This window comes from Bos indicus x Bos taurus, chromosome 1 (assembly GCF_003369695.1).
Source record: "Bos indicus x Bos taurus breed Angus x Brahman F1 hybrid chromosome 1, Bos_hybrid_MaternalHap_v2.0, whole genome shotgun sequence".
Classification (NCBI taxonomy): Eukaryota; Metazoa; Chordata; class Mammalia; order Artiodactyla; family Bovidae; genus Bos; species Bos indicus x Bos taurus.
The window spans coordinates 25,895,349-25,915,687 of record NC_040076.1 but is presented as its reverse complement, the minus strand read 5'-3'; the positions used below and the strand labels follow the sequence as shown (position 1 = coordinate 25,915,687).

Below are 20,339 nucleotides of genomic sequence, written 5' to 3'. Positions count from 1 at the left end.
TAAGTGGGTTAGTTAGGAAGTTAAAATAAAGGATAATACTTTTAATATTCTTAAAAGGTTAGTATATAGTTTAAACGAGTAGATATTGCTGTAGTTGAAGTAATGGCATGGGATTAATCTTCATCACTGATAACTCTTCCACAATGTCCTCACTTTTTTTTTTCTTGGAGAATTTTGCATTCAAATAGAAGACAATAAACTCATTTGAATAGAAGACAATAAACTCATTTGAATACAAAGTCTAACTATAGTGGTGTTACTCACAGTTTGTGCACCAAAAGGCAAATGGAATCATCTTCCTTCATGCCTTCACATACAGGCTGCACTGTCCCTGAAGAGGTGAGGTTTGTATTCTAGAGGGAGCACAGGCGAATATCGCAAGCATTGTGATGTTGTCTAGAGAAAGCCTTTAATGAAAGTGCCTCAGGTGGCCCGGCATTTATTAAACCGCCACCTTCTCGTTTTATAAAACAACCTCAAGGGCTTTGTTGGAAATTCATGTAAGATAAATGCTCTCAGGCTCACCCATCTTGTCAAGTTTGCTAAATTTACTAAAGGGGTGGGGGGAAGAAGGTTGTCACAGGGACCGTTCCCACCTCCTGGTCCCCTCCAACCACAATCTGATTAGAACTTTCATTACCAGTCAGCAGTTTTTCAAAAAGGGCATCATTTGCCATTATCATATGAAAGCCTAATATTATAGATCCTTATCCAAGGTTACAAGGAGGGTTTTCTGAGGCACTTCTCCCCATGATTCCTGCCACTTGACAGAAAAAATTTAATACAAAGCTCACAGCGTGATGAGCACAAGTAATTTTGCAATGAGTGGCTGTCCATGCTATTATCTGTTCTTTATTCAGAGTATTTTCTCTCACTAGCATCTATCTGATATTAGACTGCATTAAATACTGGCATGACACAGCACACCTGGGCCTCCTGGATCCTGCCTGGGACTCCTTTGTCAGGGAAACTGAGCTGTCAGAATATTATCTGATTCTGAAGGGTGATTATAATGGCTTTGAGCATGTTTGCCTCTGTGAAGGGATGAAAACTAGGTATAAATCCCCAAACTCTATTGGCAGTTTTACATTTATGGGACCCCTATAATGGCATTTTACAAGTTTTATAGCTGTTCTATCAGTTTTTATTATCTAGAAGAGACTGCTCCTAAGAGAAAAACTGGTCAAACATCAAACCTTGATGTGACTGCATCTAGGTTGAATACATCAGGGAGAAAATCTGGCCTAAAGCTTTGTGTAACTCTTTCTACTTCTTATTTATACTTATTTTGAGGGGCTTCTGGCATTGAGTGATGCTTTTAAAAATGCTTTAAATAATGTAAACATGTCAGTTAGAGGGCATAGCATTGCGGTTATAAATTATAATATGCTTGAAAATTGTGATCTGTGTTCATCACCCCATGTTCTGTAGCATTTATTTCAGTGTTTAATAATTAAATATAAATTCTAACTAATCCCTGAAAAATAGCTATTAAATTGAATGATGAAGCAGCCAAGTTATTTTTAATTTCAGAAATACTAAAGAAATATGTTAAAATATTTGTAAATACAAAAAGCCATATTAATATGAAATATTATTTAAATTTCTAAATGTTCATTTTACATGTGATTATACAGAATAGTCATAATATACACCACAATGTAGAAGCCAGTAATTATTTTCTCTAAGTCACAAAAATAGACAAAATGGTTAAACACTAGCTTTAACTTCCTCTTAGCGTTTTGATAGCCATCTGTCATTGAGTTATGCTTATTTTACTAACAAGTCTTGAATTTGATTCTGGATGTTTTCTGATTTGGTAAAGAAAAAAAATAAAACTATGTACTATTTTGTACGTTTCCATAAGGCATCTTGAATAACTGAAATCTTTTCTTCATAATGTGTCAAATAAAAAATGCATGTACTCTTGGTAGTAGTGGTTATAGTATGGAAAGAAAAGTCATTTTATCAGAAATCATTTTCTTGGTTTTGAAAAAAATTCATAATCCATTTCATGAAGAATCTCTATGGCAAATACAATTTTTTTTAATTATTAAAGATGAAAGAGGGGAGGGAGGAGAATGAACTTAAGGAGCTGCCAGTTGTGAAAATGAGAAACATATCAATAAGACATGGAGAGGTTTTTTTCATTTTTGGATTTTGATGATTGAATCAATTATGATGGATGCGTTTGATTATTGTCAATAGATTTCTTATGTGAACTGTTTTCAATATATGCTGTATAAGTCTTGAGCATGTAGCATCTTTACTTTATACATTTTGTTCAAATTATCAGTTTCCTTTACAGAATTTTTTGCGACCTCTATAAGGAAAAAATAAAAAAGAATCTAAACTGATAGATCTGTGTCTGAACTGATAAAGAGTAATTTTTGATGATCCTTGTCATAATCCTTGGTAAGCCACCTTATCTAGATGGCTTCAGTTCAGTTCAGTCACTCAGTTGTATCTGACTCTTTGCAACTGCAGCAAGCCAGCCCTCCCTGTCCATCACCAACTCCCGGAGACTGCTCAAACTCATGTCCATTGAGTCGGTGATCCCATCCAACCATCTCATCTTCTGTCATCCCTTTCTTTTCCTGACCTCAATCTTTCCCAGCATCCCATCAGGGTCTTTTCCAATGAGTCAGTTCTTCACATCAAGCGGCCAAAGATTTGGAGCTTCACCTTCAGCACCAGTCCTTCTGTTGAATATTCAGGACTGGTCTCCTTTAGGATGGACTGATTTGATCTCCTTGCGGTCCAAGGGACTCTCAAGAGTCTTCTCCAACACCACAGTTCAAAAGCATCCATTCTTCGGTGCTCAGCTTTCTTTATGGTCCAACTCTCACATCCATACATGACTACTGGAAAAACCATAGGTGGTTTGAACAACAGAAATTTATTTCCTAATGGCCCTGGAGGCTAAAAGTTCAGGTTCATGGGGTTGGCAGGGTTGGTTGCTCCTGAAGCCTCTCTCCTTGGCTTATAGATGACCTCCTTCTCCCCATGTCTTCACTTTGTCTTCCCTCTGTGTATGTTATGTGCCGCCTTCTTTTAAGGACACCAGGCAGATGGGATTAGGGCCCACTCTAAGGACTTCACTGTAACTTAACTGCTTCTTTAAAGATCCTGTCTTCCAGTTACAAGTCACATTCTGAGGTGCTGGGGGTTAGGACTTCAACATATGAATTTTGGAGGGGACACAGTTGAGCCCATAACAGCCTACTAGTTCCTGGGCCTGTAGCCATACCTTGTGCTGTAGGTAAATGTTGGGTCTCATAGACACCCAGGGAGTACTCATTGCAAAGTGACGGACTGCCTGCTGTAGAATACTGACAGGCAGGATCTAACTCTTTATTTATTTCATGTTTGCTGCTTTCACCCAGATAAAGGGCAGGATTCAAATATATGAATATTGATCAGTCAGACTTTCGTTGAGTTAAAGCCAAGTATAAGTGCATTTTAGGACCTTCTAATAGATTTTTCCACCCCCTTTGCAACCCTTCCTGATTTGTTTACATACTTGACTTAAAAAACAAATCTACATCATTTCTACAGCTCTACTTTTCATAAGTTATAAATTCACCCTCTTTGGAATGATGTTGTTTTGACTCGATGTATCATTAATTACAAGGTCTTGGGACTTTTAACAGTTAATAAATAGAGTCTGTAAATGGATCTCTGTAGTGAGTGAATGCTGGCAGAATTGTCTCCATGTTTATGCTTTTTTTGTATTACTTTACATGCATTATATTGGTATTTAGAGAGTCTTGTATAAAGAATGGTGTTTATACAATTGTATAAAGAAAGAGACTATACATATATATGAGTTCCATGGTCCCATTTTTTAAACCCAGTTTGAGCTATTAGCGGTATGAATTACCTGAAAGTACTATTTGTTATTTTATGAAATATAGAATTGTTTATACTATGATAATCCCTGATTTGACTCAGTGTTTATTTTGTGATACCTAAAAAAAAATTTGGTAATCTGTTTATATTTATATTGTTTTATATTAGAAATTTTATATTTATACAGAAATTTTTATATTAGAAATTTATATTTATATAGAAATTTATATTTTATATTAGAAATTTATATTTCTAATTTATATAGAAATTTTTTTATTAGAAATTACACCTACCATCATTCCCCTCTGTTAATTATATACAGTGGCAATTATATACAGTAAGTTTGAACTCTTAAAATTACCATCAGATTCTCTTCTTTTTCTACCTGTATTATAGATAGCATCTATATAGAGCATCTGGGGATTTTGTCTCAAGTCATAGATTCCCAAGGCTTTGTATGATCTTATGATACTGGTAATCATCAGCTTTGATATCCAATCAGCCCAGATATTTTATGATTTGATGATCAGATCAGATCAGATCAGTCACTCAGTCATGTCCGACTCTTTGTGACCCCATGAATCGCAGCAAGCCAGGCCTCCCTGTCCATCACCAGTTCCCAGAGTTCACTCAGACTCACGTCCATCGAGTCAGTGATGCCATCCAGCCATCTCATCCTCTGTTGTCCCCTTCTCCTCCTGCCCCCAATCCCTCCCAGCATCAGGGTCTTTTCCAATGAGTCAACTCTTCGCATGAGGTGGCCAAAGTACTGGAGTTTCAGCTTTAGCATCATTCCTTCCAAAGAAATCCCAGGGCTGATCTCCTTCAGAATGGACTGGTTGGATCTCCTTGCAGTCCAAGGGACTGTCAAGAGTGTTCTCCAACACCACAGTTCAAAAGCATCAATTCTTCGGTGCTCAGCCTTCTTCACAGTCCAACTCTCACATCCATACATGACCACAGGAAAAACCATAGCCTTGACTAGATGGACCTTTGTTGGCAAAGTAACGTCTCTGCTTTTGAATATGCTATCTAGGTTGGTCATAACTTTCCTTCCAAGGAGTAAGCGTCTTTTAATTTCATGGCTGCAGTCACCATCTGTAGTGATTTTGGAGCCCAGAAAAATAAAGTCTGACACTGTTTCCACTGTTTCCCCATATATTTCCCATGAAGTGGTGGGACCAGATTTCATGATCTTCTTTTTCTGAATGTTGAGCTTTAAGCCAACTTTTTCACTCTCCACTTTCACTTTCATCAAGAGGCTTTTTAGTTCTTTTGATTTGATGATAGTGGCAGTCATCAGCTTCCTGATAAGCTGTGTTTGCAATCCAGTGTGAGTTTGTAGCAAAGACATAGTGCAGAAATGAGTCTGCAGTCACTCACTCCCTCTGCTTCCAGGTATATTATGAATTAGACTTTTCTTCTCCTCATATTCCCAGTCACAGGCTCAGTCTGAACTTAGAATAGCTCAGCCTTGGGTCTCTTCACTTTAAGTCACTCAGTAGAATCTGTCTTTTCTCTCTTTTGAGTTATTTTTAATAAATAAGTAGTCAATGACATGACTACTTATCATGGCATTATCAAACCAGATCATGGCATCTGGTTTCATTGCTTCATAGCAAATAGATGCGGGGACAATGGAAACAGTGACAAACTTTCTTTTCTTGGGCTCCAAAGTCACTGCAGACTGTGACTGCACCATAAAATTAAAAAACACTTGCTCTTTGGAAGGAAAGCTATGATCAACCTAGACAGGGTATTAAAAAGCAGAGACATTACTTTGCCAACAAAAGTCCTTATAGTCAAAGCTATGGTTTTTCCATAGTCATGTATGGATGTGAGAACTGATGATAAAGAAGGCTGAGTGCCAAAGAACTGATATTTTCGAACTGTGGTGTTGGTAAAGACTCCTGAGAGTCCCTTGGACTGCAAAGAGATCAAACCAGTCAATCCTAAAGGAAATCAACCCTGAATATTCATTGGAAGGACTGATGATGAAGGGGAAGTTCCAGTACTTTGGCCACCTGATGCAAAGAGCTGACTTATTGGAAAAGACCCTGATGCTGGGAAAGATTGAAGGCAGGAGGAGACGGGTACGACAAAGGATGACATGGTTAGATAGCATCACTGACTCAATGGACATGAGTTTGAGCAAACTCTGGGAGGTAGTGAAGGACAGGGAGGCCTGGTGTGCTGCAGTCTATGAGGTTGCAAAGTTGGAAACAACTGAGAGACTGAACAACAACTATTTTAAAAATGTTGTTTTTAAAAAAATGTTGTTAAAGGAGGAAAATCATCACCAATGACAGTGACAGTTTATGTTTTAAGACAAAAAGCTTTTGATTTTCCTAGACTTACTTTATTTATTATTATTATTATTTATTTTATTTATTATTATTTATTTTATTTATTATTAGAGAACATGGTGAGCTGAGAGAATTAAGAACAACAGTATGCAAGTAACAGTCTGACCAGTTTTAATGATGCAGTCCTAAGTAAAACAGCTGGATGTAAGATGATATCTCAAAATTTATGCTTTCAGAGACCAATACAATGAATTCTAATGCCTTAGTTATATGACAGATAAAGTCAAAATAAAATTACTTTTAAAAACTCTTTATCTACTTAAGAGGTGGCAAGAATACACAGAAGAAACAAAAGAAAAATCATTCTTTAAAAAACTCATTTTTTAAAAGAAAAACTCATTCTTTCAAAACCTCATTCTTTCAAAAAAAAACCACCAAGAATGAGAAACACTAGATTAAAACTGATGCTTGCTAGACCCCTTAATTTGCTATTATATTATGAATTTTCAAGGCACGATTTTAATATTCAAGAATTTTTTATGCTAGTGTATGTAAATAATAGTCACTGGACCATTGCCAATAATAGTAATATCTCTGGAAACAACTTAAATATTCCTCTGTTGGGATTTCCTATATAAATAATGATATATTCATAAAACAAAACAGTATACAAACTTTTCATCAGAAGAGGTAAAGCTATATGTTTATGTATGGAGATGTATACAACTACACATTTAGGTGAAAAAAATATATAATCATTCTATGTTATTAGGAAAGGAAGGCTGTCACCTTCTGGTGGGCAGACATGCATGCTCCAAAACCCCGGATATGGCCATTTTACATAGTTTCTAATGTGAATGGTATCCTTGGAATTATGCAACTCGGCAGCCTTGTTTTCTATGCATAAATAATTTCTGGGATGATCTATAAACATCCATTCAGACTAATTACCTCTGCATCAATATTGAGGATTTGAAATGAAGGTGAGGACATATGAAGGGTTATATTTCCAAGTTTTTATATACTTTAAAATTTTTACCATGTATATTTTCTATGGGAAAGCTTAATTTTGTAATACTAAACATTTACTATTAATACATACCCTATTCATATTTTAGTTGATTTGTCCTGTTAATATCACATAGAATATGAAAACATTACCATTTCTAAAGTCATGACTAAAGAAAAAATGTGCTGATAGTTTCAAGTCTCTAGATCTCTGGTTTTGACCTCCCATGAAATTCAGATTTTACATATAACAATCTCCTATATATATCTGCCTGGATACTTCAGAAGTTCTTCCTGTTCACTTTTCTGAAACAGAACTCATGCTCTTCCTTTGCAAACCATCTCTTTCTTATCCCTGCATTCCTCATCCAACTAGTTAACTATGGCAAAAATCTTAAGTTACCTAATGAATAGTCTTCTGGGGCTTCCCTGGTGGCTCAGTAGTAAAGAATCTACCTGTGATGCAGGAGACCAAGGTTCAACCCCTGGGCTGGGAAGATCCCCTTGAGGAGGAAACGGCAACCCACTCCAGTCTTCTTCTCTGGAAAATTCCATGGACAGAGGAACCTGGTGGGCTGTAGTCCATGGGGTCACAAAGAGTCAGACAGGAGCAACTGCACACACATCACGCTTCCCCTGCTATTTTCCATTGATCATTAAATAATATTGATTTTTATTCCTTAAACGCTCTCAGGCACATCTGCTCTCCATCTGAAAGTCACCAGTACAATTCTATCTCCTATCATTATTTACTGAGTTCTTAAAATAACATTTTAGCCTCCTGGATTTAAGACTTTCCTTTTAATTCATCCTCCATACTACAGCCAGAACAAACAAAAACTAGAATCTGTTTGTATTCTTCTACTAACTTATCAACTATTACTAGGTTATATATATTTTTCCCCTGGAGTGTATCTAGGAGTCATTTTAAAAAAATAATGTATTTAAAGAAAATACATTTTCTAGATATAAAATTATATGCCTACTTTTATTTTTAAGTATGTTTATGAGTATAATTATATATAATATCCAATTATTTATACTATATTAATATATAACTATAGATAGATAAAAATTAACTTATATGTATACTAGTGATTATCTAGTTTAAAACTTCCATATTACAAAGTGGAGAGAGCATACCAGTGCAGGTAGATTGTGAAGATTCAGTAGAATGAAATGGTAGTATACAGAACACTGAATCAGAAATTAGGAATCTGAGGGCATTAGTCCTGGTTCTGATTATATTTAGCTTTAAGTTTGGAAAATAACTTAAGATCTGTGTGTTTGAACTTCCCTATCTACAAAATGAGAAGGGATTCAGGTAGATTAGTGATGGCAAAGAGGTCTCAACTCAAGTGCCAATCTCAATCAATCTGAAGTGGTTGCCTGAAGAGTGAGGATATCCATCTGGGATCAGCAACATTACAGTGAAATCAATTAGGAAGATCTGCCATGAAGGGAATGGCACCCCACTCCAGTACTCTTGCCTGGAAAATCCCATGGATGGAGGAGCCTCGTAGGCTGCAGTCCATGGGGTCACTAAGAGTCGGACACGACTAAGCACCTTCACTTTCATTTTTCACTTTCATGCATTGGAGAAGGAAATGGCAACCCACTCCAGTGTTCTTGCCTTGAGAATCCCAGGGACGGGAAGCCTGGTGGGCTGCCATCTATGGGTCGCACAGGGTCAGACACGACTGAAGCAACTTCGCAGCAGCCGTGGTTGGGGGAGAAAAAGCTATAGCATATATATCCATATTAGCCATCCCAAAACTAACTAATCTCTAAGTCCCAGCTCTATGATTCAATATCCCTGTGCCAGATAAGGGATTCCCTGGTAGCTCACTGTGTAAAGAATCCATCTGCAATGAAGGCAGACTCCAGTTCAATTCTTGGGTTGGAAAGATTCCCTGGAGAAGGAATAGGCTATCTACTCCAGTCGTGAAGCTTCCCTGGTGGATCAGTTGGTAAAGACTGCCAGATAAATAAAAATGAGAGTACATTAAAATTGTTAGTCTTCTTATTCTTTGGTTGTCTTCAGTTGTTCAATTCTTTTAAGATTATTATTTCACAATTGAATGTGACTCTAATGGTAACGCTAATGTTGACAGATTTGGAAATGGCAGACTTTCACAGTATTTTAAATACTTCTTTTCAGATCTTCCACCTCCCCCTGTGCCACCACCTGCTATCAAGTCACCCACTGCCCAGTCCAAGGCCCAGCTGGAGGTTCGACCCGTGATGGTGCCAAAACTCCCTTCTATAGAAGCAAGAACAGACAGATCATCAGATAGGAAAGGAGGCAATTACAAGGGGAGAGAAGTATTGGATGGAAGACAAGTTGCTGATATGCGACCAAATCCAGGTGATGCCAGAGAAGCACAGGAACAGCCAAATGACGGGAAAGGACGAGGAAACAAGGCAGCAAAACGAGACCTTCCACCAGCAAAGGCTCATCTCATCCAAGGTACTTATTTAGTCAAGCAGCCAATAAATACAGATTGAACATGTTTGCATGGTACACAGTTAAGAGTCTTTAGGATCAGGTACAAAGGGTAAGATTCAGACATTTGCTCTTTATTGGAGGAGACAGGTATGCACCCAGGTAATTTGAATACAATCAGTTCTAATACATGATATTATGCACGTCTTCCTTGAAGAGGTGCCAGTTTAGTTGAAGTTTAAAGGAAAGCATGATTTACGCAAGTTACAAAGGAAAAGGAGATTTCTAAGAAAGGAAATAAATAGAGGCAAAACATGAAAATGTGAAAATGAATGTTTGCTGAATTCCGATTTCCAGTTTGGCTGGAAAATAAGATGCTTGGGGCCAGGGACGAATGGCAAAAATAAAACTAGAAAGGTGGTTGAACCTGATTGAGGAGGCCAGGAATACTATTTTGAAGAGTTTGGGATTAATGATATGGACAGTGGTGAACCAGCAAAAAAATTAATCAAGAAATTATGTAATCAAAAATAAGAATTAAAAAAATTATCCTTTTTTTTTCTGCTTAAAAAAATAACTGACAGAGCTCTATAGTGAAGGAGGAGTCTGGAATTGGGTAGCTGAAGGTATCAGAACCTTGCAAAATAATCTAGGTATAAAATATGAAAGCACTGAATTAAAAGAGTTGTGCAAATTAAAAAGAGAAACAGCCTATGTAGGCATTTCAGAGATAGATCCTATAGGACTTGGTGACTAATTGAATGTAAAAAAGTAAAATGAACTAAGGGACTAAAAAAGTTATTCAAATGTTAATTAGATGGCTTTCCATGACTATACAACATAATTGTATTGAACAATGTAAAAAAATTAGGAAAAGGATAAAAGTCATATGGAAAATAACTTCAGTTATGACTAGATTAAGGTACTGACAAGAACGTAGAAATGAAAAAATTCAGTAAGAATTTAGAGAACTAAGTTTAAAGATCAGGAGAAAGGTTGTACGTGGAGAATGGATGTTGTTCACCTCAGCATCACAGAGGTGAAAATTGTTTGAATTGCAAAAGCTAAATTATCAGCAGTGATGTAGGGGATAATGTTTAACAATCAATTCTCTGGGAAGGAAACAGAACAAGCCCCTAATTTGTAGCCATTTGTTTACTTCTGTTGTGTAATTACATCCAAAATGGCTAGTTTCAAGCGACTAATATGAAATCAGTGTTATGTGGAGTTCGGAGGAGACTGGTGTAGTAGACCCTTGTGTGAACACGTCAGCTGTCTCCAGCACACCACAGAGATGACTGTAAGGATACTGCATGATGGTTAAGGGTACTAGTGGGGAGAGCAAAAGGAGGAGGGACTAGACAGGGATGGGGAATTAGAGGTACAGACCACTACATACAAAATAAATAAGCTACAAGAACATATTGTACAGCACAGAGAATATTGCCATTACTTTATAATAACACGAGAATATAGCCATTTTATAATACATTATAATAACTTTGAATCACTATATGCTACTAATATAATATTGTAAACCAACTATACTTCAGGGAAAATAAACGCATTCATACATACAAACATATGTTAGGCAGAGGAACATTCTGTACAAAAACTGAGGTGGAATCAACCCAGTGATATAAAGTAATCAAACTATTCAAACTAGAAAGAATAGTATCCTGAAAATAATGGAGAAGGACATTTTAAGATGGGAAGGAATATAAAATGGCACAGAAGTGAAAGTTGGATGTGAATGGGGTAGGGTGGGAGAATGGCTGAAGGACACAGAGATTTTACAAATGTTTATTTTGTGGGTGGTATTTAAAAGATAGAGGGCTTCCCAGGTGGCTTAGTGATAAAGAATCTGCCTGCCAATGTAGGAGACTTGAATTTGATCCCTGGATCCCGAAGATCCCCTGGAGATGGAAATGGCAACCCACTTCAGTGTTCTTGTCTGGGGAATCCCATGGACATAGGAGCCTGAGGGAGCTGTGGACCATGGGATCGCAAACAGTTGAACAAGGCTTGGCGACTAAACCACCACCACCATTTAACTTTTTAAAATCAAATAGTCACTATAGAATCTCGACTGTAGGGTCTGGAAAGTAAATGAAAATTGTGGAAGGGACGTGATAAGTATGGGCTCTCTGCAGAAGGTTGGGAAGGAGAGAGGTCAAGATAAGATTTGACAGGAAGGCAGAATCTGTGGAAATGATTTTAGGTAAGATATTTGAACATTAGTATAGACTGAGGAGAAGAACCTATTTAGGCAGAAGAGATACAAGAAAAGAAGGTAATTGATGAAGGAATCAGGAAAGAGTGATGGGGAAATGAATCTTAGAAGGCTGTAAGTGCAGTTTATAACTACAACTGTTTTCAAAGCTGCAGTTTGATAAGATTGGACATCAGTCTGTTCTGTTCATTATGGGCATCTGGTCATTAGCAACTTTCTTTCAATATAGAGGACAGGTTCACTTCATTCTGTGACGGAAGCCTGAACTCCTCACTCTGGCATGGACTCAGCAATGAAGTGATGGTAAAGTTGTGAGTTTTGCACAGATGCCTCCACTGTGACCACAGATTACTTGCTTACATCACTATAATATGAAGTTTGAAAAACTGTGATTTTTTTTAATCATTAAAGTCAAGGTGATCTGAACTTTTAACAATTATACTCCAAGTAGTAATTCATAAATCAAATGTCACAATATAACTTATGAGATTTGTATCTGACCTGAAAGTACAGACCAATTTGCTGCTCACAAGCAACGTTTCTCCAAAATAAGCTGAATTCTTTAGGAGAAAATTTAACAACTCAGAATGATTTTGGTGTGTGTAAAATTAAAACAAAGGGATGAAATTATTTTTTGTGTCTTGTAATTATCATTTCTGTGCATTCCTGTAATTTTAACCTTCATAATTCAGTTTTTGCTATTTATAATTAAAGAGGCTCCCTGATTTACATCTGTAACAAATGGTTGTTTTTAATTAAGGAGAGTGGCCTTTTAGATTTCAAAGTCTGATCTTTTTGCTGACATTTACCTCAGTTTGTTCAATTTATTTCTACATATATCAAACATCTACAGTGTTATGAAGCATTGTACTCGTCCTGAAATTTATGTGTAAACATGAACCTTGACCTCAAGGAGCTTATAGTCAGGGAAGGAGACAGGTAATTTTTATTCACAGATACACCCATATTTGAAAATGTTTATGGTGTCATGATACTTGAGAGTCCAGAGAAGGGAAAATTAGCCCAGTCTTGTGGGTGATGGAATGTAAAGAAAGACTTCTTGATCTTTCCTAGTGGAAATGACCCATAAGCTGACTTTTCAGGAGGGTGGAATTTAGCTTGGGCAAGAAGAGTGGATAGGTTGTTTTGGCAGAGAAAGTCAGAATGAGAAGTTGAGGTACATTGAGGAGAATATAAGAAATTCAGTGTTATTAGACAGTAAAAGTGATAAAGATGAAGCTCTTGAGATAAATGTAAGCTTACCTCATGGAGACCCTGTAGTTCCTGTAAAAGGAAGGTAGCTGAGTGAAGCAAGTTTAGAGGGAAATAACTCAAGAAGCAGAGACCCGTTAGAAGAAATTTGCAACCTCAGAAGAGACATGGAGAATATAAACCAGGCTGTGGGAGCAGGGATGACTGAGGGGAATATTCAAGAAACTTTTTAGGTAAAATCATCCTTACGTGTTATATATTTGAATATGTGGAAAAGGTTCATTTAAGAGGTTATGGGAAGGTTGTTGGAAAGGAGAGAAGATATTAAAATAATTCCAGCTTTCTATCTAAGATATCTTAAAGATTAGTGATGCCATAACTACATTAAGGAATACAGAGGGGGAAGAAATCTCAGAGGCGTGGATATGGTGAAGTCAGTGCTCAATCTGTGGAGTTTGAGGGGCCCTCAAAAGGAGGCAGTTGGACAGAGTTCAGGAATTATACATTAATAACTCATCATGGTGAAATAATAAAGCCACCCATTTATTCAGTCAGAATATTTATTTATTTTTTAAATTTATTTATTTTCATTGGAGGCTAATTACTTTACAATATTGTAGTGGTTTTTGCCATACATTGACATGAATCAGCCATGGGTGTACATGTGTTCCCCATCCTGAACCCCCCTCCCACCTCCTTCCCCATCCCATCCCTCAGGATGATCCCAGTGCACCAGCCCTGAGCACCCTGTCTCATGCATCAATAACTTATTATATATCTAGGTGAGATGGTATCAATACACAAAGCCAAGTATCTGCCCTCATGGCAGCTCTGTTCTAGAAAAGGTACAGTCTGAGAGAGTGGATGAAATCGCCCAGAGTAAATGGGAAAAAAAGCTTTTATGCACACACACACACACACACACACACACACACGCACACTGGGCTAAAAGCAGAAACCAGCAAGAAGGGCATCACTGTGTAAGAGGCACCGCATAAGAAGAGCCCACCAAAGACAGGCCAGGAAGCGGGGAGAAGTAGGAGCTGAGACTAGTAGTGTTTACCCTGGCTGTGGTTTTCAGATGAAGGGCAGTGATAAGTCTAGAGACCTAAGGATTGAAACATGGTTAGCATTATCAAAGTCAACAGGGAGTTTTCTCAGTTCCCTTGTAGTAATGTGGGCATAAGTAGATTTCAGTGAGATGTAGAGTGAATGGGAGTTGTAATGACTAATACTGAGTCCAGATTACTTTTCAAGAAGCTATGCTAACCTATCAGTAGAGATAGATTTATAGATTTATGTAGAGCACCGGCTTAAGGGGAAAATCTTTAGCCAAAGAGATATTTTATCATGATGTAGTTTGTCAAAAGCCAAGTTCAGCAGAAAAAATTGGGTGAAACAGAGACAGAAGATGAAGGTCACAGAGGGCCAAGTTCCATAAAGCTAGCTAGGTGCTGGCATAGTGATCCACATGGACTCTGAAACACCAGAGAATCAGAAGCCTGGATCAGGAATGAGAGTTGTGATGAATACAACAGGAGAGAAGTAACATCAAAGAGGACGATACAGGTTACATAACTCCACTGCGTGGCCCTCACAGGAATAGGGTGTTTTTGTTCAAGGGTGGAAGAGCAATGATTTATAGCTAGTGTTGGTGACCTGAAAGCCAGCTTCCCTTCTTCCACTGTAAGGAACTTCAGTGTAGACTCCCTGGGAAATCAGATTTCATTCAGGCAATGTGGACCGTAGAGGAAGCTTTTAGGGGAGGAAAACAAAAGGGCATGTGGAAGGGTTTTGTTTTGTTTTGCTGTGCTCTGTTTTGATGTGTTTTCTGTCCAAAGGTTAGAATGGACAGGCTTTGGAGAGAAGTAAGCAGTTGAAAGATGCAACATTAGAAGCATCACCAAATTTAAAGCATATGGAAATAGTCATTCACGAGACAGCAGTTACCAGGAGTGGCTTGATTTTTGAAGCTAGCAACAATGTCAGGCTTCTCAGATTCAGGGTTCCACAGTGTAAATATGATGTTGAAATGGAGGTGGGCATCTTGGTATCAAGGGAGTGAACCCAGGTTTGACTCTGTTTTGGTGGTTCAGTAAGACTGGGATTTGTTTTTCTATCAATGCCTAATAATTCTTTCTTAGTTTACGTAGGTACATACTACAACATCTCATGTGTTTTCATATCAACACTAGCAACTCCTAGTGTCCTAGTAGACACTATTATCACTTTTTTTTTTTTGAAAAAGTGGAAACTAAAGCCTGAAATAATGGGAGATAACATAGTGAAGGATAAGACTGGAAGTCATGTCTGACTCCAGGTTTGGTTTCCCACTTTTAAGGATATTGATCTCAGGTGAATTTGAGACAGATAAGAATTTATGAGCAGAATCAATCTAAATCCCAGCCACTACCAGGAAAAGAGCAGGGTTGTTATTTTTGTTTTCAATGCCTTATTCATTATTGTTAATGTCCTCATTTATTCTTCAGAAACACTAATGTTTCTCCATTCCGATTTATAGACATAGTGATACATTATACAATGAAAATGTACACCGGGCTTCATATGCACTTATTATATTTCATTACACAGAGGATATTCTGCCTTACTGTAGACCTACTTTTCCGACATCAAATAATCCCAGAGATCCTAGTTCTTCAAGTTCTATGTCATCAAGAGGATCAGGAAGCAGACAAAGAGAACAAGCAAATGTAGGTCGAAGAAATATTGCAGAGATGCAAGTTCTTGGAGGATATGAAAGAGAAGATAATAATGAAGAATTAGAGGTATCTATAATGTTTTTCAAGTTTCCCACTGTTAAACTAGTTTTTATATAAACCTCAAAGTTTAAAGCATTCATCAGTCTACAGAAATGTTACTATTTCATCACAAGCCCTGTTAGTGATGATAGCAATTGAAAGTCTTAGAATTTAATGATTTTTCTTGAAATGTGTTCCAAAGTTTTAAATGGTAGTAATGGTTTCTTTTTAGACATTAGCATTCATCTTCAGATAGGAAATTTGTATAACAAATATGTTGTTAGGGAATAAGAACTATTGATCTAGATAATTGTAATTCATAGTATTACAACAGATTATAAAAATCCAGTAAAGTGATAGAGTTATAAAATGTGAGTGAGGGTGTTTTGCCTGTACTATCTGCCATCTAGTGATCACTGGGATTAATCAGGACGATTTGGGCAATTACCTTTCATCTTCAGTCTTTTGAAAATGGGAACCTAATACTTACCACTGACGTTCCCAAATAGAGAACACTTCTTGAGTCAAAGATATCCTTTGTTATAATCTATAGATAACATTGTAAGGTAGAGTTGGCAGTAAGTCACATCGTATTGTAAATCCTGTGTTTAAGACTGTGTTTTCACCATTCAATGAAAAGATAAGCTGAGGACAAATTTCTCTTCCTACAAATAGATGTTATCTCAAGCGGATTGTTAGTAGAGTGTTAAACTATAACTTTGTATAATAGAAGGTAAAAAATTATAATTAATTATGTCTAATTGAATTTGCTGTTATGCCCAATGTATTTTTATTTTGTGGTTTAGAATAAGAAGACTTTCCTTTTGCACATGCTGTTAGAAAAGTTATTTTTCAGGTTTTTGGTTTAGTTTTTGTTTTGTTTTTAGAAGAGCCCTTTGAGGGCACAAAAAGTCAATATAGGCAACCAGCTACTTGAAACCAGTAAAAATTGAGCTATTGTGTTGAGTTGAGGCTGGAGGGTAGAAAACTTGGCCTGCTCTTGTTCCTTTCCTTGTGCCACACTTCCTAATCCCCAGACACTGGATGGAGCACAGTTTAGTACTCATTAGAGAACTACTGGATTTGCCGTTAAGACCAGCTAAAGTTGATGTATGAATATGTTGCCATGAGCACTTTTCAGTGTATGCTAGGGAATGAATGAAGAAACAATGTAATAATAAAAGCATGAAATAAATATGAAGTAGGACAACACTCGAAGATTTATTTTCAAATTTAACAGGAACTTATCTCTTACAGGAAACTGAAAGCTGAAGACAACCAGAGAGGATTATGAGATCTAATGTGAAAGTTATCACTCAAGATGCCTTGTGTCAGATGACATAAGACGCCAGATAAAATGTTCAGTGCAATCAGAGTGTACAAATTGTTGTTTTCATTCCTCTTATTGGAGTACCATTTTTTAAATTTTACTGGGGTTTTATCATTGTTATTTGATCCCTATCCCTAGGAAGAACCTCCCTATTCCCCTCGCTGTTGGAACAAATCATTTCACCTTGCTTCCGGCAAGGGAAGTATTTGACTTCTTGCTTCAGTCATCAGCCAACAGGAGAGAACAAAACAGTTCTTTTGCATTTTGCCCCTGAGATATGGCATTGCACTGCTTATATACCAAGCCAATTTACTGATCAAAGATGCAGAGTTGACTAATCAACTTCATGTCAAGGGCTCTAAAGATATAATCTTTCTATAACCAACTGCTAATGCAAACTAAAACATAACTTCATTTTAACATGATTTTAAAATCAGTCTTTCATACCACCCTCTGCAGGGAGAAAAAAAAAAAAGCAAATGCAGGACAACCATAATCAATTTGAAAGGGGTAGAAACATTGTAAATATATACTCTTCGCAACCCCTGGTGGTACTTTATTTTGTCTTCATTTCGATCGCTGAAGTATATTGTTATCAGAAACTTACTTTTGGATAAGTAGGGGTAAGCCAGTTGGATCTCTGGTTGTCTAGTCATTGTCATAAGTCAGCCCAGCAAAAACCTTGTTCTATTTTTCAATCAAAAAGCAATTATAAATGCATATTACCAACAAACGGATGTTTTTAATGACCAATCGAATAAGGACATCCCCATCTCAACTGGCCTGAATTTCTTCTGGTAGTGTCAGTTCAACTTTCGGAAGTGCCACTTAAGGAAGTTTGATTTTTGTTTTTGTAATGCACTGTTTTTAATCTTTTTTTTTTTTTTTTTTTGGTTTTAAAAGCACAATCACTAAACTTTATTTGTAAACCATTGTAACTATTAACCTTTTTTGTCTTATTGAAAAAAAATGTTGAGAAGCGTTTTTAACCTGTTTTGTTAATGCTCTATGTTTGTATTTGGAATATTTGAATGATGACAGATGGTGAAGTAACGTGCATACTTTATTGTGGGCCATGAATGCAACGGTTCTTACTTTTCCTGGACTGAAAGAAAAAAAGGTTTAAGTTTGTTATGGCCATTGGTTAAGCTTAGAAGATTTCCTTATAAGCTCAAATGGAGGCATTACTTGCTTTGAATTGCCAAATGATGTCCTCTGACTGTAGATTTTTATGACCCTTTTTTTTCGTTATATAAATTTCATTAACTTTATAATTGGTGCTATTTGAAGAAAAAAAGTACATTTATTCATTTATAGGTATCAGTCCTGACCCACCCCCCTAGCCCTGCCATCCCCACAGAAAACAAAGCCAAACAAAACTGAACCACAAAAAAAAAAAAAAAGCTGGTGTTCACCAAAAACTAAATGTGTTCACTTAGATAATTTGAAATTTACATAGAAAAGGTGTGCAGTACTAAGGGAACAATCCATGTGATTAATGTTTTCATTATGTTCATGTAAGAAGCCTCTTATTTTTAGCCATAATTTTGCATACTGAAAATCCAATAATCAGAAAAGTAATTTTGTCACATTATTTATTAAAAATGTTCTCAAATACATCATTCTTCCTTGTGTTGATTTCTTTTTTTTCATTGTGTGATCAAACTTATTCCATTTAATCACAAATTTGTGCTGTCTTAACATTTCATACTGTATTATCAAATGAGTAAAAATTCCCCTTTATGAATAGCCAGGTTTTAATTATAAGGAAAATTTCTCATTTTACTTTTCTGAAGTTAAAGATACAAAGTGAATCATAAACTAATAGTCATTTAATCAGAGAGTAACTTTTAATTATTATTAAGAATGTACTAAAATGTTTTTGTGTACTTGCCTGAATTTCAGTTAACTTATTTCTGAAATGGTCAGGATTCAACTATGATAGATCTGATTTGTAAACTTTGAACTACTTAAGTTTTATCAACAAGAAAATTATATGAATCCAAAATACTTATCAGTATCTGCTTTATTGTTCCAAATTTATGTAAAATTCTGACAATTCAATAAGCTATCATGTACCAGATTGCATATTATTGTTCATTAGATTAAAGTCAGTATATTCAATTACTCACCTTTGGAGGAATGAAATGAGCATCTTGTCTTAGAAGTTCCAAGAGCAACAGAATCTACTGAAAGTTTTATTCCTGTGACTTATATACTGCTAAATTTTTTGTTGGCCACAATTTGAAAATACGGGGAAAAAGTTTAAAAGGGGATAATAATTTGAAATTAATTTTACAAAAATGAAGCAATCACCAGCATCTACATAAAGATAAAAAGGTTCATAGGTCAAGAAGTCAGTTTCCAAGCTATATCGAGGGAAAAAAATTGGAGAGATACATTTGAAGGTGTAATTTTTCTTTTCTTTTGGTGAGTTGACTAAAAGTAACTTAATCTCTCTTTATAGTGAATGATATGCATATAAATTATGTGTATCAGAGATCCTGGGTTTGAATCCCAGTTTTGTCATGGGCTATGTTTCCTTGGACATATTACTATATTACTTAACCTCTAAGTTTCAGGTACTTCACCTGTAAACTCAATAATACCTACCTCATGTAGATGTTGTCATGATTCAGCGAATTCATGTATATAACATGGACTCTGTAAAGCCCCAAAACAATACAAGATATTGTTGTATTTATGAACTGAAAACACTGCACACTTGCTATCTTCACACATAATTTGTTTCCAAAACTTGCAAAGAATTTTTTTTTAACAAGGTCAAAAAATAAGTGTGGTTCAAGGATAGGTTGGTTCCATTTCCAGTGAGTAAAATTCACTGTCAAATACCTAATCATGGAATAAATTCTTAGTGTTTCTCCTTGTTTCCTTGCTTTTGAATTCTGGAGGGTGAGGATATGACATTTTCAGCACATATTTCACAATTCAGGGGGACAAGCATGTCATTTGAGGTCTCGGTGACTAGACTAAGTGTCTATTTTGGGCTGCTTTTCTGCCTAATTGAAGAAAATACTGTCTTAGTTCCAGGGCAACTCAATTATGTCTTTCTTGGTCATTCCATATATGTAGTCTGGATTTTCTCCTCTCTTTCCAGTCTACAGGGTGGATCAAAATTTCAAATAGTACCTAATTTCATGGGTAGAAAGTGTGGGAGTTCAGACGGTAGAGG

The 20,339-nt window shown here is 36.4% G+C and overlaps 1 protein-coding gene across 11 annotated transcripts in view; it reads left to right on the top strand.

Annotated features, from left to right (window-relative positions):
• Positions 1–18,765, top strand: part of ROBO1 (roundabout guidance receptor 1) — a 1,292,504-nt gene extending 1,273,739 nt beyond the window's left edge. For 5 of the 11 annotated variants that reach the window (XM_027550396.1, XM_027550463.1, XM_027550842.1 and 2 more), the window contains 3 exons: positions 9,328–9,636; positions 15,650–15,843; positions 17,074–18,763. In XM_027550396.1, coding sequence (XP_027406197.1) covers positions 9,328–9,636; positions 15,650–15,843; positions 17,074–17,088 — 518 coding nt within the window. In that variant the 3' untranslated portion in view covers positions 17,089–18,763. Of the gene's footprint in view, positions 1–9,327; positions 9,637–15,649; positions 15,844–17,073 lie in introns of all 11 variants that reach the window. The other 6 variants (XM_027550537.1, XM_027550771.1, XM_027550936.1 and 3 more) reach the window with 2 other exon arrangements.
• Positions 18,766–20,339: the final 1,574 nt, after the last annotated feature.